The sequence below is a fragment of the Penicillium canescens genome (assembly GCF_028828765.1).
Source record: "Penicillium canescens strain IBT 15451 chromosome Unknown utg000002l_segment0_segment0, whole genome shotgun sequence".
Lineage (NCBI taxonomy): Eukaryota > Fungi > Ascomycota > Eurotiomycetes > Eurotiales > Aspergillaceae > Penicillium > Penicillium canescens.
In genome coordinates this window covers 1,095,431-1,118,382 of record NW_026703964.1, presented here as the reverse complement: position 1 = coordinate 1,118,382, position 22,952 = coordinate 1,095,431, and the positions used below count along the sequence as shown (strand labels likewise).

At 49.7% G+C, this 22,952-nt stretch overlaps 10 protein-coding genes across 10 annotated transcripts; 6 read left to right on the top strand and 4 right to left on the bottom strand.

Annotated features, from left to right (window-relative positions):
• Nucleotides 1-424: 424 nt before the first annotated feature.
• N7446_001613 (RTA1 domain-containing protein) lies at nt 425-1,370 on the top strand (the record flags this gene model as incomplete). The annotated part of the gene is made up of 2 exons (XM_058510362.1): nt 425-596; nt 700-1,370. 2 exons carry the CDS (start codon nt 425-427, stop codon nt 1,368-1,370), a joined length of 843 nt encoding a protein of 280 aa, XP_058375898.1.
• A 244-nt stretch (nt 1,371-1,614) lies between these two features.
• N7446_001612 (MscL family protein) lies at nt 1,615-2,411 on the bottom strand (the record flags this gene model as incomplete). The annotated part of the gene is made up of 4 exons (XM_058510361.1): nt 1,615-1,722; nt 1,789-1,933; nt 1,994-2,194; nt 2,275-2,411. 4 exons carry the CDS (start codon nt 2,409-2,411, stop codon nt 1,615-1,617), a joined length of 591 nt encoding a protein of 196 aa, XP_058375897.1.
• Nucleotides 2,412-3,857: 1,446 nt separating this feature from the next.
• Nucleotides 3,858-5,048, bottom strand: N7446_001611 (alpha/beta hydrolase; the record flags this gene model as incomplete). Its single annotated transcript, XM_058510360.1, has 2 exons — nt 4,784-5,048; nt 3,858-4,724 (listed from the first exon to the last, which is right to left on the bottom strand). Exons 1-2 carry the CDS (start codon nt 5,021-5,023, stop codon nt 3,858-3,860), a joined length of 1,107 nt encoding a protein of 368 aa, XP_058375896.1. The 5' UTR covers nt 5,024-5,048.
• Nucleotides 5,049-5,444: 396 nt separating this feature from the next.
• N7446_001610 (uncharacterized protein) lies at nt 5,445-6,703 on the top strand (the record flags this gene model as incomplete). The annotated part of the gene is made up of 5 exons (XM_058510359.1): nt 5,445-5,743; nt 5,807-5,991; nt 6,064-6,102; nt 6,164-6,245; nt 6,301-6,703. 5 exons carry the CDS (start codon nt 5,445-5,447, stop codon nt 6,701-6,703), a joined length of 1,008 nt encoding a protein of 335 aa, XP_058375895.1.
• A 1,269-nt stretch (nt 6,704-7,972) lies between these two features.
• On the top strand, nt 7,973-9,501 carry N7446_001609 (uncharacterized protein; the record flags this gene model as incomplete). Its single annotated transcript, XM_058510358.1, has 7 exons — nt 7,973-8,059; nt 8,132-8,251; nt 8,279-8,369; nt 8,425-8,618; nt 8,673-8,732; nt 8,760-9,167; nt 9,277-9,501. 7 exons carry the CDS (start codon nt 7,973-7,975, stop codon nt 9,499-9,501), a joined length of 1,185 nt encoding a protein of 394 aa, XP_058375894.1.
• Nucleotides 9,502-11,367: 1,866 nt separating this feature from the next.
• N7446_001608 (DUF614 domain protein) lies at nt 11,368-12,336 on the bottom strand (the record flags this gene model as incomplete). Its single annotated transcript, XM_058510357.1, has 2 exons — nt 11,368-11,603; nt 11,691-12,336. The coding sequence occupies 2 exons, from the start codon at nt 12,334-12,336 to the stop codon at nt 11,368-11,370; spliced, it is 882 nt and encodes a 293-aa protein (XP_058375893.1).
• A 146-nt stretch (nt 12,337-12,482) lies between these two features.
• On the top strand, nt 12,483-12,665 carry N7446_001607 (uncharacterized protein; the record flags this gene model as incomplete). Its single annotated transcript, XM_058510356.1, has 1 exon — nt 12,483-12,665. One exon carries the CDS (start codon nt 12,483-12,485, stop codon nt 12,663-12,665), a length of 183 nt encoding a protein of 60 aa, XP_058375892.1.
• Nucleotides 12,666-14,006: 1,341 nt separating this feature from the next.
• On the top strand, nt 14,007-18,982 carry N7446_001606 (inositol polyphosphate kinase KCS1). The gene is made up of 6 exons (XM_058510355.1): nt 14,007-14,099; nt 14,173-14,401; nt 14,479-16,152; nt 16,234-16,313; nt 16,361-16,625; nt 16,687-18,982. Exons 3-6 carry the CDS (start codon nt 14,579-14,581, stop codon nt 18,575-18,577), a joined length of 3,810 nt encoding a protein of 1,269 aa, XP_058375891.1. The 5' UTR covers nt 14,007-14,099; nt 14,173-14,401; nt 14,479-14,578; the 3' UTR covers nt 18,578-18,982.
• Nucleotides 18,983-19,476: 494 nt separating this feature from the next.
• Nucleotides 19,477-21,578, top strand: N7446_001605 (MFS transporter; the record flags this gene model as incomplete). The annotated part of the gene is made up of 3 exons (XM_058510354.1): nt 19,477-19,748; nt 19,850-20,759; nt 20,816-21,578. The coding sequence occupies 3 exons, from the start codon at nt 19,477-19,479 to the stop codon at nt 21,488-21,490; spliced, it is 1,857 nt and encodes a 618-aa protein (XP_058375890.1). The 3' UTR covers nt 21,491-21,578.
• Nucleotides 21,579-21,584: 6 nt separating this feature from the next.
• On the bottom strand, nt 21,585-22,937 carry N7446_001604 (uncharacterized protein; the record flags this gene model as incomplete). Its single annotated transcript, XM_058510353.1, has 2 exons — nt 21,585-22,126; nt 22,206-22,937. 2 exons carry the CDS (start codon nt 22,935-22,937, stop codon nt 22,016-22,018), a joined length of 843 nt encoding a protein of 280 aa, XP_058375889.1. The 3' UTR covers nt 21,585-22,015.
• Nucleotides 22,938-22,952: the final 15 nt, after the last annotated feature.

The window sequence follows — 22,952 nt, the reverse complement described above, 5'->3', positions numbered from 1 at the left end:
CTCTGTACCAAATTGCATGTTTAAATTTTTCTACTTTGTATCAATCCATTGGAATACTCAGTTAATGAGCCAAGCAAGTCTCGCATAAGCACTTAAAAAGTTGATGTTCACTTATACGCGTATGCACAGACCACCCGTATCCGTATCCGTTCCAAAGCAGATGTCTATACGCGTATTCAGTATAACCGAGCTATATTAAAATTCTGAAGCTACTGCGCCTCCAGGGGTTCATCAATAGAACTAAAATGGTGCTAAATCATAAAGGCCTGGAAGCCTGCTTTTGCCTATAAGTTTGGGCCTTCTTCTTTCACTCTTAACATTTACTTCACCTCATTCATTTCCAAACTCCCAACATCATATCGAGTCTACTACCTTATTCCGGAAAGGCTGCTATATACTTCCAGTCTTACAATCGCCATTGAAAATGGCCAAGTTAGAGCCATTGAAAAGTGGCTACTACGTCTGGCACTATGTCCCCTCAATAGCAGCATCCGTGATCTTCACAATCATCTTCTCCGCCATCACAGCAATCCATTTTTGGAAGCTATTCAAAACAAAAGTCCGATTTACCATCCCATTCGCAATTGGCGGACTATGTAAGTTCCCTCCCATCTTCCAAACCCCCATCCCCATCCCATCCTATCAACAGCCATACCATAACCATAACCATGACCATACTAACACACCAAACCCCGACAGTCGAATTAGTCGGCTACGCCGCCCGAGCAGCCTGCACAAATCAAACGGGCAAACTAATGCCATTCATAATCCAAAGCATCTTCGTCCTCCTCGCCCCAACCCTCTTCGCCGCGGCCGTCTACATGGTCCTCGCCCGTATAATCCGCAGCGTCAACGGCGAGAAATACTCCCCGATCCGTATCAACCTCGTCACAAAGATATTCGTCACTTGCGATATACTCACCTTCTTCATCCAGGGTGGTGGCGGCGGTCTTATGGCCCAGAGTAGCATGGCCAAGATGGGACAGAATATCATTCTTGCTGGGTTGATATTACAGATTATTACGTTTGTTTTATTCCTTACTACGGCTATTGTCTTTCAGAGACGTATGGGAGCGAATCCGACTCCGGCGGCTGTGCAGGGTGATGTTCCTTGGAAGAAGCATTTGTACAGTCTTTATGGGGTCAGTGCTATGATTCTTGTTCGCTCGGTTTTCCGGGTTATTGAGTATGGTTTGGGGAATGATGGGTATTTGTTAGGCCATGAGTGGGCGACTTATGTTTTGGATGCTTTGCCTATGTTTATTGCTATGGTTTGTTTTGCCGTTTGGTATCCTAGTGAGCTGCAGCCGTTCTTGGTCAGGTCGGATTCGGAGGAGGTCGTTCCTTATTCGGTCCCACTGAAAGCTTGATTTCGATGTTTTGTGGGTATTAGAGATTGGCTTGATTGCTATGATTTATGATTTATTGCTTTTCTGTCATTTACATGCGGGTAAAGGGGTTCTTGTTTTATATTATGTTTTGACTTGTGAGGGACGGGAGTTTGTTGTACTTATTCTGGGGTTATAAATTAAAGAATTATAACCTTGGAAAGCCACAGTCAATCTAAAGCATCTACGGATCCACAATTGCCATGAAATAAAGTCCCAGAGTCGATCATGGCACTGATGGCACTGTCAATAATTGCTCGGAAGAATCATTATCGCTCTTGGGTTCATCTTCTCTTCCATCCTGCCATGTCGAGCAGTGGCGGCACCGCATAGCCTTGCATAACACACCATTATCAGTCATAGTTCTAGCATGGTAACATATTGAAATTAATCAACTTACCGCATCGCTGATGTACTGTTTGCAATACGGACACTGAACGGTCCGCTTGATGATCTTGTTGTGAAAAATGAACATGTACAAATGCCCAACCGCATAGAGAGTAAGACTGACACCCAGAAAGTTGAGAATTGTCTCGATAAACATTCTGTATAAAGACATATTAGAAACAACAGGAATAGATTATCCGATGTCAGAGGTACCATACCCATAGGCAAGAACCAGCGCCCCATCATCTCTCGCCTGACGGAGGGTATTGTACCCTATCTCATGGCTAAAGTTAGGACCTTTGGAGAGAACGGCAAATTTCTGGTCCATGTTCCTATTGAGGAACGGAAGAAGGGAGACGATCGGCAAGACCATATCGGATACGAAAGATGTCACGACTTGTGTAAATGCATTTGCGATGCTATCGTTGACAACTGTATGTTAGCAAGGCCTGTCCTAGACAAGATAATTTCAAGTCAGTTGATTTATCGAACAACTAACATCAAACCTAACGCGACCTCTAGGACGTTGTCCCGCGCTGCAAAGTTAACAAAGCCATCCCAGGCATGTTTCACTTGCTCCTGGGCTTTCTGGCCAGTGCGCATCAGAACTTCGGTGCTTTCATCCAGTCCACGCATCTTAGAAGAGTCTGGCGGGGACAAAGGAGAGATGGAAGAGGGGAAACAACCCTTAAACGTGCCCTTTGCCGAAAGTTAGTCGTCATTGCACATACCAATCAGTCATGTGGTGGTGAGTTTAGGGCGCGGATTAGCTATCTTGGCGCTACGAAAGGGGGAGGAGATCGCTCATCTGGGATCCAATTGTGTTTCATTGTTGAGGTATGGGAGGGTCGTCTGCTACGATCTACATTCTCATATAACGTTATCGAGATACTGTAGCCACCGAGTAAGCAGTCACTGCCGACTGGCGCCCTCTACTAGGCCGTACATTACCCGTCCATCGGCCGATCTCCACTACCTGTTGCCCCTGCAGACATCTGAGAACTGCAACCATATATGGGTCCTATTTGACCTTTTTTTTCCCCTATTTCCTGGGAGTCAAAGATAGCAACAATGTGCGTGATCTGGCTAGGTCTCTATGCAGTCTCCAGTGGTAAGAAGCGTGTCATGATGTTGGTAAGTTAGAGCTGGAGGCTACCATGCGATAGATTTGATGATAACGCGTACGAATAGACAGGGCCCATAGAAGGCTATTCTTACTTGCCAAGGCTTTGTGTTAGTCTGTCACTCTCATATATGGAGGCCGTTTCCGGATCCCTCATGAACTGAAGCAGCTTTCCATCTTTCTGCACATTATTCGGCTGCGCGTATGTATAACAGAATCATTGTTGGTCTATTTGACCAATAGTGACGAAGAGAGCGTATCAGCTCCCCATTCGGAGAAGCAGCGAGTCAACAGATACGAGTTGAACAAGACCATACCACTGATCACAAACAGAGCAATCGAGCCTCCTATCCGGAGAAATATCAACGGACCATATGCAAACTGAGTTTATCCGAGGCAATCCCGAACCGAACTCGTTCAATGTTTACTGCATTGACTTACCGGGAGACCGGGAAAATATGTCCCTATCGCGAACCATTTCTTCTAGTATGAATCTTCGTTGTCGAGCGAGTCTGAACGTTTGAATTGGCACGGAGAAAACTGTAACCACGCCGCCACCAGGGGGGTTCCTTTTAATATCCAATCCCAGATCGAAGTTGTCAGGAATCTGCAGGAAGTGAGACAACCTCGATTGAAGGAGGAGCTATCTCTCACTGCTAGAACCCAAGAGGAAATGACAACAGAAGTCCTCACAAGCAACCTACGGCAGCCCGAACAATTACTCGCCAATCTGACCTAGATGGCCTGGAGCGTAGGGCTGAAGAAAGAGACGCCGCGGAAGACGTAGTACAAAGAGCGCTTCAGAAACTTGAATATGAGGTGGAGGCACGAGCTCTCGCTTCGAAGTCTGAGCCGGTTCCAGAAGAACCACATGCTTTGACAGACCAGGTAGTGTAGCGAAGGAAAATGAGTGAAGATTCAGCTTTGGGCAAAAAAAAAAAAGTTTTGCATCCCACAAATTACTTCCGCTCCATCCACTCCTGCAGAGCAGCAGCAACTTGCAAACTATTCTTCTCCATAAACACCATATGTCCATTTCCGTGGATGCCGATATCCGCCAGCTGGAGATGTTGCGCTGGGACGCCTGCCTGTTGCAGGAACTGGACTGTGCACCAGTCATACGGCGCGTGGTAAGACGATTCGGTCGTCACGACCAGGACGGGCACCTCGGCGAGATTGACGAGCTGTCTCGGTGCGGGGGAATCGGCTTGGATTACGCAGTCGGAGTACAGCGACGAGTTAGAAGGGATAACGTGTTTCACGAGGTCGCTAGGATCGGCCACGGCGGGCAAGTAGGTTATAGGGATATCGGTAAGCCCGTAGGCGCGCGTGGAAGAGTTACTGAAGACGGCATCCTGGAAAGGAGGGCCGGTGGGTTCGATCGAGACGATGGAGTGGACGAGATCCGGGCGCACATCCGCAATGAGCCAGGGCATAGCTCCGCCCTGGGAGTGGGAGAGGAGGATGACGGGGGATCCAATAGTGTCGAGCAGGGCGGCGCTGGCGGCCTGGACGGTCGACTGCTGGTAGGTTGCTGAACTGAGGAACTCGACCGTCGAGGAATAGTAAGTGTCGAAATTCGGGTCGCCCATGACGCCCGTTCCGTTCCATTGGGTATGCAGGGACGCCTGCGGCCAGAGGTTGTACAGCTTCGGCGCAGTGAAGCGCTGCTGCAACAGCTCGGCGCTGTAGGTGCTCAGCGTCCCATTGCCAGGGAACCAGGCACTGCGGCCGCGGAAGGTTTGGTCGACAATATAGCATGCATATCCTTGAGAGAGAAAGTAAGAGGCCCAGCCTTCCCCTCCGTCAGGCTTGTTGAGCCAATTCTGCCAGCAGCACGGTTAACCTCTGGGAAGGGCGAGAAGGATTTTTTACTGATACGTACGGTACCTGTTTGAGCTTGTCCATGGATGAAGACAATTGGATACGGCTTGGTAACGCCCGCGGCCGGAGTCAGTTTTTCGACGTACATCTGATCCGCGAAGACATGCTGGCCAGCACTATTCAGAATGTATTGTCCTCCAACATACATGTACGATCGCTGGGCTGGCACCTCACCGCGCCAGCCGGAAGCCGCAGCAGCAATTGCCCAGGCGATCAATAATAATCCTGTCTTGACATGCATCTTGCTGAAAGGATGGCAAGGGTCGAACAATGAAACAAGGACAAAGTTAATCAGGGGTCAACTTATGCAGAATTGGCTAATCAAAATCTACTGGAGCTTCAGTGGTTTTGCCGAGTTTCCTCCGTGGGTCTGGCGTTCAATCTTGTCTTTTGGCCCCCACGAAACGAAGTGTTAGACTTTGCCAAGTGAACCTTGAAAGTCGCTTGCGCCTCTTTCTAAAAGTTAGTAGATTAGATGAATCCTTAGATTTTGGATTTCTTTCCATGTTGAAATAATGCCTGGAAAAAGGTTATTGGAAAGTTCTCTACCCATCACCTTTTGATATAGTTCGTCCCCGTCTCAGTCTTTGTTTCTGTCACTCTTTTTCCTTTTTCACTTTTCCTTTCCCTTCTTTGGGACTCGGAGACTGCCCTCAGAAGCCATGGATTCCACCCTCATCATTCTTTGGGTGTTTACCTGGGTGGCAATCGGCTTGATTGTCCTTCGGCTGCTGCTGCGAAAGGTGAAAGGATTGACGTTCGTCCTGGGCGATTATTTCGCAATGGGCGCGATTCTCTGTGCGCTTGTACGCCTCGCCTTGGTCCATGTTATTCTCATCTGGGGAACCAACAATATGTCTACCACGTTCAGACATACGCACCATTTCACCCCCGAGGAGATCCGTCGCAGAGAGATCGCGAGCAAATTTGTGCTCACCAATCGCGTGTTCTATAATTCCTAGTACGTCCTGGAGTTAATGAAATGCAGGGTCGTCTGGCTATTCTTTTCTCATATTTCTTTTAGTCTCTGGTTGCAAAAGTTGGTTCTGCTTGATACCTACCGCAGACTGCTCAGGCATCTTCGCTGGGAGAAGGCCACGATGATCTCATATATTGGTATATTCGCAGCGACGTATGTAACTGTACAGATTGTGACTTTCACGGAGTGCGATCCATTCAACCATTACTGGATCGTATTGCCAGATCCTGGTATTTCTTTCCCTCTTTCATCTTCCTTTTAAATTTTACCTTTCGTGTTCGTTGACCTTCTAACCAATACAGGTATATGCTGCCAGGCACAGCTCCAATTGATCGTCCTCGGTATGCCTTCTGTCGGGAAGATCGTTTCAATGTAATACCGCTAACATTCTAATTTCCTCAGGTGTCCTCAATGTCATCACGGACCTTATGCTTATCGCCTTGCCGATTCCAATTCTGATTCTGGTTAAACGATCCACTGTTGAGTAAGCTTGGGCCGACCTATATCTATGCATCTCGTTGACGCGTTCTCTCCTCCAGAAAACTCCAGCTTGCGGTCCTCTTCGCCGTCGGCCTCTTTATCGTCGCAATCACCATCGCTAGACTACCTCAAAATGCGAAAAATCCCACTGCACAAGTGAATAGAACGACTTGGGCGTCCATTGAGCTACTCGCTGCCGCTATCGTCGCCAACGCTCCCGTCCTGTACGGACTCCTGAAGGGACAAAAAGAAAGGTCCAAGTACGCTGCATCAGGAGCCGGATCAACTGGGCCGTCGTCGCAGGGATTCCAAAAGAGATCAGCAAATGAGCCCGAATTTGAACTGCAAGGGACCCGTCACAGTAAGAGAGGGTCTGCTCTCGGTTCAAAGATATCAACCAGGACTTATTTGGAGATCGATGGCGAGAGTAGTCAGTCGTTGACTCGAAGCTTGGAAAAGTAAGAGGGGGTACAGACTCCAAGTACAAAGCAATAATAGACAAGGCTCCGAGCTGAGCTAGACATTTGGCCACTCAACCGCCTTTACCTCGCGTCCGCTCCCCCCGCCTGACGCCCAATTAGATTATGTCGTTACGAATATCCAGAGAAAGCCGATTTATTCGGAAGTATCTTTACGAACTTCTGAGCCAGACACGGTGGATAACTTTGTTGAAACGATCATCGAGGCTTTGCGGGGCGATGGAACCCTTCGACACGAGTTATATCAGTATGGCTGCCCGTTGTCCTATTTCTGAACTGTCAACTGATTTTATCCTAGTCGAAGAATCCAATTCCTGCAAAAGAAAATTCAGGAGGAGCCTCAAATAGATACGACCGAGCCGCCCCCGAGCCGCCACCCCACCACTAGGTATATTAATTTAAATACGAGTATCTCAACCAAAACGCTAATTAATTAATATTTGTGACGTCACTCAGTCAAAAGGGACAAGATGTGTATAGTTTGGCCGTAACAAGTCACCCGTCACAGCGGACTTATACGTAAACGCATTGGACCGTAGGGTCAGATAGGGCCCAAATGACCTGGGCCAAACTAGGATGGCGAAGGGAAGAGAGGTGGAACCACTAGAGACAGTGGAGCCCGTGAACCTATCTGAAACAGGTGATTGAGCTTGTACAAGACCGGACGCGTTCGTCGGAAAATACAGCCTAATAATGTCCGAGGTCCAACTTCCGAACACCTGAATCTGGTCGTCGACGATCCCCTATTGTGCGCATGTTGGGTCGCACAATATTAGTCACTTGTTCCGACAAGGACATATGCGAGGCCCGTGAGGCGCGAGCCGTCAATGTCTTTCCCAGGCATCGTGATCATCGCGCGTTTCTACCGAGGAGATAGACTCGCCGATGGAATCGGTATCGGCGTTCTGGGGCCGTTTCCCGGCTTCCGAATTGGGCTGTGCGTCTTGAGCAAGGGCCAGTGAGGTATTGCGTGGATTACTTCCCAGTTCATGCCTGATCGACTCGCACTGGTAAATTCTATTGAATTGGGGGGATTTCAATGCCCAATAGGCCGCCTATCTTAAGTTTGACCCTCAAGACCCAGATCTTATCGAATAAACATTGTAGCGGGGGTTCCTTAGCCTATCAGGTCAGTGAGCCCGCCCGGTCGCCAGTTGACGGTCAAAGGGCCCAGCTGGCCCACAAGCTGTAGACCACAGGCAAGTTTCATGGACAATTCTCTCACTGACAATCTCTGAACAGTTCCAGAGTCATGGCCAGAACAGCACAGACTGCCCGGCGTGATGATGAAGGTCCCGAATGGCATCAGCGGCGGTACCTGGACCACAAGGGTAACCACGTTATCCTTGGCAAACTATCTAAAGCTCGCGAATTCAATGAGCCGGAAGGGAATCATCAGTACAGACTGTAGGTTTATACCAAGGTCCCTATACAGCCTAAGAACTATGACTCAATTGTTACGTATCTCTTTGGTATCACGGAACTAGGCCCATTCCTAGAGATCTACATAAGTACTCAGCGTAACGCCTTTGTATGCGTCAAACATCAACGACGTTAGATCGCCTACCGTAAGAGACTACGCGAGGCTTTTGATAAGCAGTCTAACTGCTCTAACTGTCGGCCTCCTTTGATTGCTAAGGATTCAGCGAGTAGGGGCTCCTAGATTCTTGAACCAACTGGTTCCTATATCTTAACCTCGGATAGCTATCTCGCTGGTCCACCGTCGAGAGGATGGGAACGAACTTAGAACTATCCCTCTCGCAATCGACTTTAGTCGGAGATTCCCCACTAAGGTGCGAACAGTCGAGTTAGAATATCGTGTTCCGAATATCTACGGGGATATAGCAGACTTTGTTAAATTCGGGAAAGAAGTGGTTTCCGAGGCTATTGAGATGAAGGTGAATACACCAGAGATTCGATCTGCTATTGATCAATGGGCATATAGCATATAGAGAAGCGTTAGATCCTATATAACGCCTAACGGAGAGTGGAAAATTGACTACGATACCGACGTACCACCGCTAGAGAAAACGGCTTAGGATTCCCAAGAAGTTAAGGAGATTCTCGAGCAACAACCTACTCCGAATCACGAATCCAAGGATCTATGTCTTACGTGGGGCTCAGATAAAAGGACACTCACTGGTACAAACTTTATAAACTCCAAGGAGAGTGATCTTCAATATGTCATTCATATTCCATTCCTCGCGGACAACGCAGACAATCTTCTAGAGCGTACAGCCCACATTTTCACAACACATCTATTGGCCAAAATTGGTTCCGCGCGGATAAGACTCGAGTTTCGAATCCCAGGCCTACGTCTAGCCTCCGTTTGGTCATCCCCTCACCCTAATGACCTCCCCGTGGGTGTGCTGTACAATACAAAGAATGGTTCGAAGCAGGAGCGGCAGGAGCGACTCGTCCCTTTGCAGCCCAGCAACGTTGGCATAGTTCCTAACTACACATGCAAACAATTTGCAGTCATACTTGATCGACCAGCCTTCATAACGGAGCCAGGTATCCTGTTTCTCATAGAAAACAATGGTATCCAAACCGGAGTTCGGCCCCTCTGGCTGTGAAACGATTATTCGACGAAGCGCGGGCATGACCGAGGCTGGAAGAAGACTTGCTATGCTGGACTTGAAAAAAGAAGTGGGATGGGATGATGTGAGATATCTTACAGCCGATGAGTACCGCTGCATCTTCGGCATTTCGCTGGAGCAGTACCAGATCGCGTTGCTTGAGCTTGAGCCGTTCGAGCCGTATCAGCCGCAGGAAGTCTGAAGGATGATGTTTACTGGACTATGTTCGAAGCTCTGGTCAGCGGTGCTTAACATGGGACTCGCAACTGTCGCAATGGGATTGATGCTTCAGTGCGATGTCGACTTTCCCGCGCTGGGGATTGGTACACGAAGGCATTGTGACAAACCCATAATAGTGACAGGGAGGAATAAAGAACCAATGTCATATCATTGTGCTACACTTTCCGTTTAGGCCAGATGTCCATCTGCACATCAAAGCACAACTTTTCACTGCGCCAATGTTGAGACAAGTATAGATGCTGTCATAAAATAAACGTCTTAATCTTGAAATGTATTAATTATGTACTTGATAGGACTGCTAACAACCAGAAGTAGCAATGGAAATTACTCCCAAACTGATGCACCACAGAAGAAAGTGTATAGTAGAAAGCAAAAGACAACGAAGACCTAATCCGCTTGGATGTTTAGAGTTCAAATGCACCTACACAGCTATCATGGTCATAGCCATGCTCAGTCTGGGCCACAGAATCCGCCATATCGCCGATAAAATAAAGGCCAGTTCCCGAAGCCAGTGAAAGAAGTGGAAGCTCCGAGACTAGCGCAATGAAAGACCCAATATCCAATATACAGCAAGGCAATTTCACAGAGAACCAAAAGCAAAGAAGAGATAGACACGCCTTAAAAGACACGCCTTAAGTGCATAAGAGCAGTTTGCAACTATATTAAATCTTAACTCTGACATGATAATTGTATCCAAAGTCTCAAACGAGGCAAGTAATAGATCTATCACATCCTTACATCTTAGCGGATGGTCAACGTCCGTGATCTCTCCTAGTCGAAACCTTCGCTGGGCAAACACACGAAAGAATAAGCAAGCAAACTTGCCAGAGATGAGAATTCCATAATTAAACAGCCACTAGGATGCCACCCTCTTTGCCACACTCGTGACTCGATGCATCATGTACTGTATAGCAGACATGGAACATGAGTTGCCAGCTGTAACTTACATATGTACGGCCCACGCCCGATGCAAACCTTGCATACAACCATGTCGATTTTGACAGCCGTCATGCGGAGATTAACAACGATCGGCATCGCAAGAGTGTATAACGCCACTTCTAGATCGTCGTGGCGCATGGACCCCATCGCCCTGGTCTCGGGTCACTTGTGGGATCGAGGCTGATCAGGGTTGACCCGGTTGAGTGGTTTGTCCTATCGTGCAATCGTGCAATTGGGTGGAGAGTTTGCCGTAGTTGACTATGCAATCAATATATAATGTGTTCTAGGAGGCAACTGTCTGTATATCCGTCGCTCTCGCTCTCGCTTCACCTGAGTGCTATTTGTAGCTAATAGTAGGTGAATATTTAATTTTTGGTTGAGTTTATTTGTCTTTTATTATTAGCGACAACGTTAAGAGGGCTTATTATTGATTGTCGAAGCCGATTAGGTGAGTCTTGGTTTTGTTGCTCGGAACATAGGTTGAACAATGGTTTTGTTTGGAGAACTACTTTGCGTCTTCCAGTGCTTGACAATTTACTGCTATCCCTGTTGAACTTATGCTCATCGGCCAAACAAGCTCATTTGATGTAATCCTTCACTGTATCAATATGGAAGGCGGCGATATGATATATCACATTTCACCAGCTTCACACAACAATTCTTCAACACAATCCGGATCTATGATCTATCAGACTGTCACTACAGTACATACCGGCTTCTCGATCTAAGACCTAGTTCCTATCTCAAAGGCGGTTTATGACAAGACCTTTAACTTCCAAATGCAAATACTATATTTCGACAAGTCAATTGAGTGACCAGACGCTGTTATATCACAATGCATGAACTATATACACAAGCTCAATATCATAAGACACCCCATCATGATGACCTATTTCGGAGAAGGACCATACGTCATCGGTCCTGGCGCGGTATACGGCGACATCAAAGTAGCTCCGCGTTCCCTGGCAGCACGAGCCCGGTGCCCTTCACGCTTGAGAATCTCCTTCTCATCCTGGATCAACGTGCAACATGTGCAGCAGGTTGCCCGCACACAATCCGATGCAATATCACCCTGGATTCCATAGGCCTTCCTTGTTCTTGTGTGCTGAATTGTTGCCAGCAACCCTACAGTGACCTTTTAGCAAAATGGAATTTCTCTTCCTTCCATGCAGACCACCGTGCATACACAGTCCAAGGTGAGAATGAACTTACATTGACATCCACAGAGCAATCCCATACCAGTACATGACCCGTTACAAGTCTCATAAGCGAGCATATTAGTCGGATCCTCCTTCCTCGATTTCATCGTGAGTCGATGCTGCGTCCGTCCATATAGAATGCAAGGACAGATAAGTCCCAAACAACAAATTCCGAAATTTGAGAATTCGCAAAGTTCGTTGCTCCATCCCCCGCCCCGTACCTCCTGGTTTGGATGCATTATCTGGCCTGGCTGGTGGTAATCGCTGAGATCTTCAACAGGCGCATGTGTCGTCGCTGCCCGGGTGGGAGGCGGAAAAGAAGGCAGCTTGGGTGATTGTAGTGGGTTTGCGTCTGGCACGACGATCATTGTATCGCTTCGGGTTGGCGCGTCTGGGTTTACTTTCAATGGTAGGGGCCCTGGGGAGTGTGGGGGTGGTGAACTGGGTGGGTTGGCGTATGAGGCATATTGAGGTGACATTTGGATGTCGCGGCTCTGTTGCTCGGTTATGGTGTATGGCTCGGCCGGATACGTTTGGGGTTGGATTGGAATGTCCTGCTGCTGTTGTCCTGGTAGGTTTGTGTATGACTGCGGAGACATTTGGATGGCACTTTGCTGGTGCTCGTGGATGGTGAAGTATGACTGGGGAGACATAGGCATGGCTGGATGCTCCTGTATGCTTGTATACGACCGGTGCGCATATGACTGAGAGGGTATCTGGGTATTCTGTTGTTGTCCATGCATATGGGCGTACGTTGGAGACATAGGCATCCCATGTTGTTGAGATATATGTGAACCCGTCACATATGGCGAAGTCGCTTGAGGGCTTGGCAGCTGATGTTGAGATGCATTCGCAAATGGCGCATAGTGCGCTGGATGCGCTTCAGGTGGTGGACAGTTGGTATAGTCTGGGATTATTCCCTGCTGCTGAAGCTGTTGTTCCTTCTCACTCAGTGCATATGATTGCTGTTGCTGTCTCGGATCTCTAATGGCATGCTGCGGGGGTTGGAGTCTTTCGAGTCTGGCAACGGGGAAGGAGATCTTAGACCCCTTTCATCAGGCGAAATATGCATTTCCAGTGGTGTTTCCATGAATGAATACCGTTGGTTATGGTTGCCACCGACCGAGGTGTCCAAGTTTAAGCGACTCATTTTGAGGGTTCGAACGCTCCTCTGATCGTGCAACAGCCAGCGATAAATGGGATATTACCCTGATTGCCCAAATATCGTAGATGAACGATGAACGTAGTAAGATAAATTTGCTTGAACGCGCGAGTTATGTCCAGTTGAACAAGCCAGATCGGAGAACATGCGACTCAAAAGCTTTCCCCTGGGAAACGGCGTTGGGGAGAAAGTTGGCGCGCTACTAGACGACATGCGACCGATCGACAGAAAATGCGACGTATAAGTCGCCAGTGCAGTCTCAAATGTGAACAGACGCGCATGGTGGAAGGAAGCCGGCATTAAACTAGAAGTCGAGCTGGTATGAGTGATAGGAGCCTGGTGGGCGGGGCGTACAAAAGTCAGAGCTGGGGATACAGTGATCTGAGTGGCTTCAAAGCTCTCTTTCCTGTTTCTCAGACAAGGGACTTTTGGCCCTAATGCATCAGCTTCACATCGCTGGGCGCTCTGGTTGGACTGGGACCCGCCCGGCGCCTCCCGTTGTGCGTCAGATCACCTTTTCCCATCACAATCACACACAACCGCTGTTGGTTGGGGGCAGTTGTTGACTGGTCTTAGGGGTTGGAAATAACCCTATGGTTGTGGTTGACACTATTCTCACAATCCCAGATCTATACCTCCATCCGCCTGAAAAGATATATCTTCAACCTTGGTCCCCGGTATCCCATGTCCTGGTTACACGGCGCTTGAGATATAGACAATTGACAGATACAAAGCCAAGCAGGCAGCAACTTTGAGACCTACAGTAGAGCAGGGCTTCATCTTGGCCACAGTAGGCAATAGTAGGCCACGGTAGGCCACGGTAGGCCACGGTAGGCCATTTGCCTTTCTTGTAGGGGCTCAAGAAGCATCCCAAGCCAAGACAGGCTGAGGCGTAGGGCTAGAGGATCTAGAGAAGACTGTTTCATACTTAGTGCGTTTAGCTTAAATGCCCCAGACTCCACTGATCCCTTGGAGCTTTCTCATTCTTTAAGCAGCTTGAAGTGATCAACATACCCTTGAAGATATGGGGAATCCTATAAACTCCCACCGGGACTGCACGCTGTCTATCAAAGCTCAGTGATTGGTAGACGATCCTGCATAAGTATCATAATAACCAAACCCTGTCCTCCCTTAAAAGCTCCCCCGTAACCATATTAACCAGAACCTGGCAAATCCGATGCAGAGGAGACAGCATTCGGCTTGAGCAAGCGGCGTAACTGGATCCCCTTCGAGATCATTCTAAGATCTTCAGTTCTAGAAGTCAATTGCTATAGAGTTAGATATGCTCCGTAGAAAGAATGGAGCTATGAACTTAGGTGCCTTAGTACTAGAGTGTAGAACAATGCGACAAGGATTCGAATTTAGTGACACAAATATGAGTAGTGGTTCAAGGAAAAGTTGAAACTTGGAAAAGAGGCGAACCTCTGACTTCATCCCTTCGATCTCCACTTCTTCTCTTTCTTCTCTCTTCATCTTTAAGATCCACTCAGGGCGGTGACGATCATTCTTCATCTCTTTATCTCTCCCTCTCTCTACCTCCGATTTGCGGTCAAGGTCAACCTGTAAGATCTCTTTCCCCCTGAACGTGCTCTCTCGGGCCTTGGAGCGATATCTCTTCTAACTCTTCCGGACTTCCCAGCGCATTGTCCTTCTAGCCCAATCCTCCTCTCCCAGCCCAACCACACAACCCCCCTGGTCTCCGCTCCCCATATCCCCGATCCTTGACCAATGTCCTCTCCATGTCAAATTCGCCGTCCGTTCCCGATGATACCTTGCCTAATCCCCTGGTGACACCTGCTACACTTGCCCAACATGATTGCTCAGAGCGCAGCCCACGTCACCACTCGCGGCAGGGTCAGCACTTGTCCCAGGGGTCTCGAGAGGCGCCGTCGCCATCGCGGGCAGAATCCCCCACGGCCCATTCGTGGTCGCAGCCCGTATCTAATTTCGCTCTAAAAAGGACCCTAACCACACCCTTGGAGAATACTGCGCATCCCGATATTGTGTACCGACCCCAACTGTCAGAACGTGACAGTATCTTCGCAACCCATTACCTCCCCTCAGATAGCGGCGCAAATACCCCACAGTTGCCTCCCGAAAAAGCAGACAATGGCCAGGTCAATTTGATTCCTAGCCTCGATGATGCCTCCGTGTCGCCAAGTGCACTCCCCAAGGTCTCTCCCCACCGTTCTAGCGTCGGCCCTTCCCACATGGAAGTTGACGTCCGCAGACAATACCCATTGCGTTCCTCCTCTCTCTTCTCCTCTTCCGATGTCCCGAGGTTATCTCTTCTTCGCTCGTCCATCTCGTCGACCGATCAGGTGCAGAAACCGGTGACTGAGGCAGGACCACATGATCATTTGGGTGGATCTCAGCGAGACAAAGGACCTTTGGATGATACAGGTACGAAGACTAGCCGTTCTCAAGGGACTTTGCCCGGACGCATATTGCTCCCGTCTGCTTTAAACGATGTACCTCGTACCTCTCACTCTTTGACTCTCTTGTCCCCTCGCCACGAGGGCTCTCAGGTCAGTCAGGAATTTTTATCCTACAGTCCTCAAAAAGAAACCCCTCCCCCTGCGGGTCCTGAACGAAGCCCGAGTAGAGGTCGCCGTAATCGAGTTGACAACTCAATTGAAGCCAATCTGACCAACTCGGAGCCGGCTTCTAACGTGCGCAGCCGCAAGTCCAGCCACTACTTGGGTCTGTTCAAAGAGAACACCACGTCCCCAGATCGGAAACGATGGGAGGATCGCGGCCGGCAGGATGAGCCAGAGGAATCGGCAGATCACGCCATGGACTTTGACCACGGACATCCGCGATCCGAAGAGGAAGCTGTGCTGCGTAAAAGCATTTCCCTCCCGGTGCTTGGCGATGGTCCGGCTTTTGAGCCTCTATCTGCAGCCGAACCACCTCAGAACACCCAAGAAGATGAACCACACAAGCGTCGCCCGACAGCGTTGCCTCGCAGCCTCCTAGAAGAGATTCGAAACTTCCATCTCACTCCCGGCGGTGGAGGCCGAGGGTCATCTTTCTCCAAAAGCATTCCGACTCAGTATTCAGAACGCAGTCATGACTATTTCCAAAAGGAGCCTCATGTTGACCTGTCTCCGTCCACCTCTTTCGAAGAGGAACGTCGCGGGTCAGGGCGATTCGAGGCCGATGAAGAGGAGAATGAGCAGATTTCTTCCGCCGTTTATTTTCCTCACGAGCGCACTGTGACTGAAGAAATCGATGAACTGCAGTTAAACCCAGAACGTCCTCATGATGTACAGCCGGTTCAGTTGTCGGCCGAAAAAGGCCATGAGCTGATGTTAGTTTCAGACCGTAGCGATTCTCCTGAAAAAGAGATCAGCCATGTGGATATTGCCTTCCGATCTAACCATGAAAATAGGATCCTACATGGCGATCTTCACGAGAATGTGCCAGAAAAGTCCTTGAGTACCATCTCTGAACGCAGCTATGATTCAATAAGTGAATCTGAACCCCCTCCGCCGATGAAAGTACACCCTCTATTCCAGAGGAATCCAGTCTGACAGATGACGCGGAGACACCCACAGCGACCCCAACCCAGCGTACAGGGCTTCTGTCTCGTCGGAAACCCCCCAAACATCAAGGGCCTCTTGGCGCTGTGGAACTGAAGCCTTACCGGCACCAGGTTGGCGGGCACACAACCGTATTTCGATTCTCCAGACGCGCTGTGTGCAAACAACTTAACAACCGAGAGAATGAGTTTTATGAACGCATTGAGCAGAGACACCCTGATATGTTGATGTTTCTTCCAAAGTACGTAAAATCCCCGATGCCAACCACTGCGTGTGCCCCTTGTACTGATACCTCGTTATAGATACATCGGTGTGCTGAATGTTACGTTCTCGAAGACATCCAAAAAACCAAAGGATCAGGTCGACTCTACTGGGGGCAAAGTTCAGGATGTAACACCAGCGAATGGGTCTTCGGTGCTCAGCTCTCAACTTCGCGAAGCGGCAGAGCCGCAGCGAATTTTCAGCCAGTCGCAAGTAACAGGAGTCATTCCCAAGGTCATCCTTGAAAATAATCGCCACATTATCCCCGCCGACTTGTTCTCCCGAACGCAGCGCCCGCGGACAGCGGATGATTCAGTGGTGAGCCGTGCCCGATCGATGGACGGCCTCGAGGCTATGTCAGCCGAGTCCGACCCATCTGCTCTGAGCAAGCGAGCTAAGATTTGGGGCGCAACCACCGTCAATCGAAAGCTCCAAGAGCAGGTTCTTCGTGAGGTTTTCAGCCCTCCTGCTATCCACCACCATCGCCGGCATGCTCGGGGTCATCGTCACCTGCCTCGAGCCAGCAGCGACTTCTCCTCTCGACGAGAAAACATGTCCGAGGAACATACGGCTAGCCCTCGGCGACCGATACTGGGAGCCATACAAGCGCTGAAGACGGAAGCAATTGATATCGTCCCTCCCGCTACGGAGGGACCTGCTCTTTCCTCGTCCGCATCCACTGCCCTGGACGCTAATCAAAACCGCCTGGAGAAGGTTCAAACCGAAGAGGAGCCCAACCGAGCAAGCTCTTTGTCTCGGGCCTCCCATCGAGTACGGCGCCGGCATTCTGGAAGTGGCCTTCAGAGGCGCGGCAGCATCAACTCCCGTAAGGATGGTGAGCTTGTCTTCTTTGATGACGAAGGTTATGGTGGCGACAAAGAAGATGATATCTTTTCCATGGAAGCCGATGCCTCCATGCCTTCGAACCCCTCCCCGGTCGCAAAACGTCTGGCTTCACCAGAACCTGAAAGCAATCCAACCAGTGGACGCCGTGCGCTTGAATCTGCAGCAGCAGCGAGAGTGTCTGACCCATCTGATCCCCAACGAATGACCAGCATTTCCACTATGTTGCCCAGTAACCCCAAAGAGGCGCAGCTGAGAAAGGATGAACGAGTACAATTCTTCCTTCTCCTCGAGGATCTGACTGCAGGGATGAACAAGCCTTGTGTGCTGGACTTGAAGATGGGCACTCGACAGTATGGTATTGAGGCAAATGAAAAGAAAAAGAAGTCACAGCGACGCAAATGCCAGTCCACCACATCCCAACAATTAGGAGTGCGACTCTGTGGCATGCAAGCGTGGAACGTCAAGAAGCAGGAGTACATCTTTGAAGACAAGTACTTCGGACGAGATTTGAAATCCGGTCGCGAATTCCAGGATGCTCTCACCCGCTTCCTTTACGACGGCATCAGTTATGCCAGTGTGGCCAAGAAGATCCCTGTCATCCTGGAGAAGCTGGCTCTGTTGGAACATATGATCCGACAGCTGGACTCTTACCGTCTTTACGCAAGCAGCCTCTTGATTCTCTATGATGGGGAGCAACAAACACCTCATCAAGGGCCCCCGCGCAGTACCGGTGAACCGTCACCTCTGAAGCGCGGTATGTCCGACGATGGCCACAGAAAAGCAGACGTTCAGTTGAAGATCGTCGATTTCGCCAATTGCGTCACGGGCGAGGACGAACTCCCACCGGATACACCCTGTCCACCTCACAGCCCGCACGACATTGATCGTGGCTACCTGCGCGGCCTTCGCACACTCCGAATGTATTTCCAGCGGATCATGAAGGAGACCACGCAAGATGAATTTGTCGAGCGAGGAGAAGGTGAAGCCATTGCGCTGGGATCTCAGCCCGCCGTGCGCGAACTACCCTCCGACCAATATTGGGACGAGACGATGATGGAAAGTGACGCGGGCGCAGTCAGTTTCTAACCTCCGAACTCTCTTCATTCTCCTCTGTCAACAGTGACATCGGCCCATTGCCGACACGTGGCGCTCGGGGGATAGCCTATTTCTCTTCCCAATTTTGGAGCGTCGACATTTATGCACCAGTGCCTGACCTCGCCTGATCGGCGAAAACCTACGACTAATGACCCCGGATGCTTCTACGATACATGTCAATGCTTGGATTCCTATGAGATTGTGGTTCCTTTCTCTGTTGCCCTTTTCCTTTGGAGCTTCGGTTTCTCTTTCTCGGATGTGTATGAGCTATTCCCCTTGAGTTTTGTCAACTGCATTTCTCGGTCATGTTTTATTGATATTGATAATACCCCCAATGTCCCAAGTCTATTTTGTCTCCTTTGCATCCAGGGCCCATGGTGTACATCCTTAGAAAACGCATTGTCTTTATCCCCGCATAGATCTATACTGTAGCGAGTCACGTGTCGAATGACTCCAACTTTCTCCGCTTCGAACCTCGGAGCTTCCTCATCCTCCTTGACTCAGAACCTCGAAGCTGCGACAGCTTTCAGTTCGAGCAAGTCAACATACCTAACACCCCCAGTGAACTTTACCCTATGATCGGACCCGACGCCCAATGACGTAGTACGAACAACACTCAACGGATCCGCCCAGCTGACTCTCCCCGCTCCCCAAGCTCAATCATCCAAGTCGCCAGGCATTAAGCGTGCTCACCAGGCACCCCCGGAGCATCCAACCCCCTGCCCTGCACCTTCAGGTAGCCCCAGCCCATAATACAAACCCCATATTCCACATCTCACACCTCTCACCCCTTATCACAGCCTCCTCGCCCCCAAACCACCCTAACCCGCACCACAACCCAGCCCCCGCGTCCCGGTGCGGAGAGGAAAAAGAGGCAAAGGGCAGACATAATGCCGAGTCCCAACAACGCCATCGACAAGCGCGATTTCGACGCGAATCGCCCCCTCTTACAAGATATAGACGCCGAACCAGATTCCGGTGATCGGAGACACGATCTTGCTCCTGCGCGGTTACGGGCTGGATCGCGGAGTTCGGGCGATGATGGGATCGGCATGCGGAGTGATGATGGGCTTCTAAGTGAGGTTGTTGACGAAATTGTTGAACGAGATAGGAGGATGATGCATGTTGAGGTTATTAGGGTTGTGAGTTTTGCTTGGGGGTTGTTACTTGGTATGGGATGCTCTCTCTTCTTATTCTTCCGATCTCTTGCATTGTACTGAGGGCTAGGCGCTAACTTTTCTTTTTTTCCTTTCGCTGGTTTAGTCTTGGAGCTGGCAGTATTACTGCATTCTCGTTATACGGCCATTTACTGCTTACGCGGTTGCATTACTCCCAGCTTCAGGTTAATGCTGTTTCCATCGCTGCCGAGATTGCGATGTATCTCCCTGTTCCGTTGTTCGGGTATTTGTGTGATCGATACAGTCCGTCGCCGTTATCTCTGTTTTCTGGAGTTGTATTCGGGTTCGGGTATCTCCTCGCTGGATACGCATACAAGAGCGGGCCGCCTGTTGAGGCTGGTGGGTCTGGATGGCCGTTCTGGGTTATGATCGTGGCGTTTATTGCCATTGGCATGGGGACTAGCTGCATGTATCTTGCTGCTGTAGCGACCTGTGCTAAGAACTTTGGTCGTGGGAAGCATAAGGGGATCATGCTTGCTGTTCCCATTGCGGCGTTTGGACTTAGTGGCATGTGGCAGAGTCAGGTTGGGACATATTTGTTCTATGAGAAGCTTGATAATGGGACGCATGGTGATCTTGATGTCTTCAGGTACTTCGTCTTCCTGGCGCTGTTGTTGTTGGGTATTGGTATTGTCGGTACCTTTGCTTTGCAAATTGTCGAGGAGGATGATCAGTATATTGATGAGACGGTGGAGGAACTGGAGCGCAGTGGAATGCTGGAGGAAAGTGATTTCTTCCGGCCTCGCGGTGAAATCAGAGCTGCGGTTGAATATGGCACGTTCTCTGATGCCTTTGACGAGGAGCAATCCCAGGCTCTGTCCGATGAAGAGCGCGAACAGAGGCAACTGGAGAAGGAGCGCGAAGAAGAAGAGCGCCGAAAGAAGAACTGGCTGCTCAATTATGAGACTAGAGTCTTCCTCAAAGACCAGACAATGTGGTGGTTGGCTGCCGGCTTCTTCCTGGTTACTGGACCAGGAGAGTCATACATCAACAACGTAAGTCTCCTCTCCAAGTCACCAAATACAAACCCAGACTAACGCAATATGAATAGCTGGGCACAATCATCCCAACTCTCACACCACAAACCTACCCAGCCGGCGCCTCCCCACCAGCCGGCTCCCCCTCCACACACGTAACAACAATAGCCCTAACCTCAACAATCGCCCGCCTCCTCACAGGCTCCCTCTCAGACTTCTTCGCACCACCAGCAACCCACCTCTTCCCCCCAATCCCCGAAGCAGCCCGACACAGACACCCAGCATCCGCCACCCAATCCAACACCCTAACCCTCTCCCGAATGACCTTCCTCCTCCCCTCAGCCCTCCTCCTCTCACTAGGCTACCTCCTCCTAGCCTCCCCCCTCTCCCTCTCCCACCCAGGCCTGTTCAACCTAACAACAGCCCTAATAGGCTTCGGCTACGGCAGTGCCTTCTCCCTAGCACCAATCATCATCTCCGTCGTCTGGGGCGTGGAGAACTTCGCCACGAATTGGGGTATTGTTGCTATGATGCCTGCTGTTGGTGCGGCGCTTTGGGGCGTTGTCTATTCGACTGCTTATCAGAGTGCTGTTGATAACGGTGCCGGTGGGGGTTTGCCGGATGGGCAGTGCCATGGCTGGCGCTGTTATGGGTTCTGGGCTGTTGGGTGTACGGTTAGTGTTTGGGTTGCCGTTGGGGCTTGGTTGGTTGCTTGGAGGGGGTGGAAGAGGAGGGGTGTTGTGGTTTAGATGGTTTGGTTCTTTTGGTTTCTTATTAGATCTGATTTTGAGTTGATTGAGCATTTTGTTGGATTTTTCGGTTTTGGTGTTGCTTTCTATATACTGGTTGTCTTTGGGTTGCGTTTAGCTTGATGGATGTTTATCTATCTACACATGGGCACTTTCAGCGGGGTATACGTTTGACACTATTGTCGCATTGCTAGATTTTCAACAAAGCGATTCCTGCATGGTTCATCTGTTTCTGGATTGCAATATGGCCCTACGTCAACAAAACTTGTACTGAGGGTGGTGACAGGATCTCTCAGGCATGCAACCAATTCCAAGAATATTCAACTTTCCTCCAAATGACGATAGTGAATGTATTTCAAGGCCCTAAGTCTCCTCCAATGGATACACAAGTGCAAGTGTAAACCAATCGCCAAAACATAAACCCGCGCCAAGTGCATGCAAGTTCCAAAGGTACTCCTTTAACCAGCTAATTCCAAACTCCAAGAACACTAAAATAACCACAAGGTCTACAGACCAAAACCAAAATTAGACATCCGTCGAACTAGGATCTAAACCCGTAAAGACTTTGTACAAACGTCTACTGGCAGCGGGCCCAATGCGCGCATTCGTCAACGAACCATTCTTGTTCGCGGATTTCTAGAAAGAAAGAGAAAAGAATAGTGAGTAAGCTGATCCAGAAACCCGAAATTATAAAGAGACAGACGAGGAAACCCACCTTGATGTCCTCCAACATCATATTACCATGTATGCGCATACTACGAACCAAATCCGTGACGCAGGGGTACTGACCGGCAATACCATACGCCATAGGAGCAGTAATGCGATTAACCTCCTGCATCATCTTGACGAAGGTGTCATGCTTGTCTACGCCAGACTTGACCTGTCCAACGTCCATGCAAAACGCGGCATTGTGTGCTTCCTGGCGTTCTCGGCGGTACGGAACTGTCGAGATGTGCTCTGTGAAATTCTTGATCCATTCTGCTGAGTCGGGGGGCGCGGTTGTGTGGTGGATGAGGCAGGAGTGCGTCACTTGTAGCTCGAGGAGAGCATCTTCAACAGACTCATCGTCTATGAGGGTGGCGGGGTCTGTGTCTTTCCTTGTTTTCCGTCCGCGGCCTCGACCTGTGGTAGTCGTAGGCTCTGGTGCGGCAGTTTCTGCGTATTGGCGCAGGACTTCGGCTTGGAATGCTCTGTTTCGCGCGTTGCGGTTCTTGCGCATTAGCGCTGTCAATCCTTCGATTACGTATATTGGTTTGCAGTCTGAGTAGGCGGCTTTGAGTCGGAGGACGTGCTGCTCTAGTGATTCTCTCTCTTCGCCGTTTGATGTTGGGGTGATCATGTCGATGAAATCTTGCGCAGGCATGAGGCACAGGACATGGTTTTCTTTTTGGATAAATGCTGGACATGGTTCCCAGTGTCGTGCGACCTTGTTGTATGTGGCATTCATTTTGCGGCGCCATTT

Coding starts and splice junctions, on each gene's coding strand:
- N7446_001606 (XM_058510355.1), top strand. CDS start 14,579: ATGTCAAATTCGCCGTCCGTTCCCGATGATACCTTGCCTAATCCCCTG. Junction 16,153..16,233: donor GAAAAAGGCCATGAGCTGAT/GTTAGTTTCAGA, acceptor CCATGAAAATAG/GATCCTACATGGCGATCTTC. Junction 16,626..16,686: donor ATGTTGATGTTTCTTCCAAA/GTACGTAAAATC, acceptor ACCTCGTTATAG/ATACATCGGTGTGCTGAATG.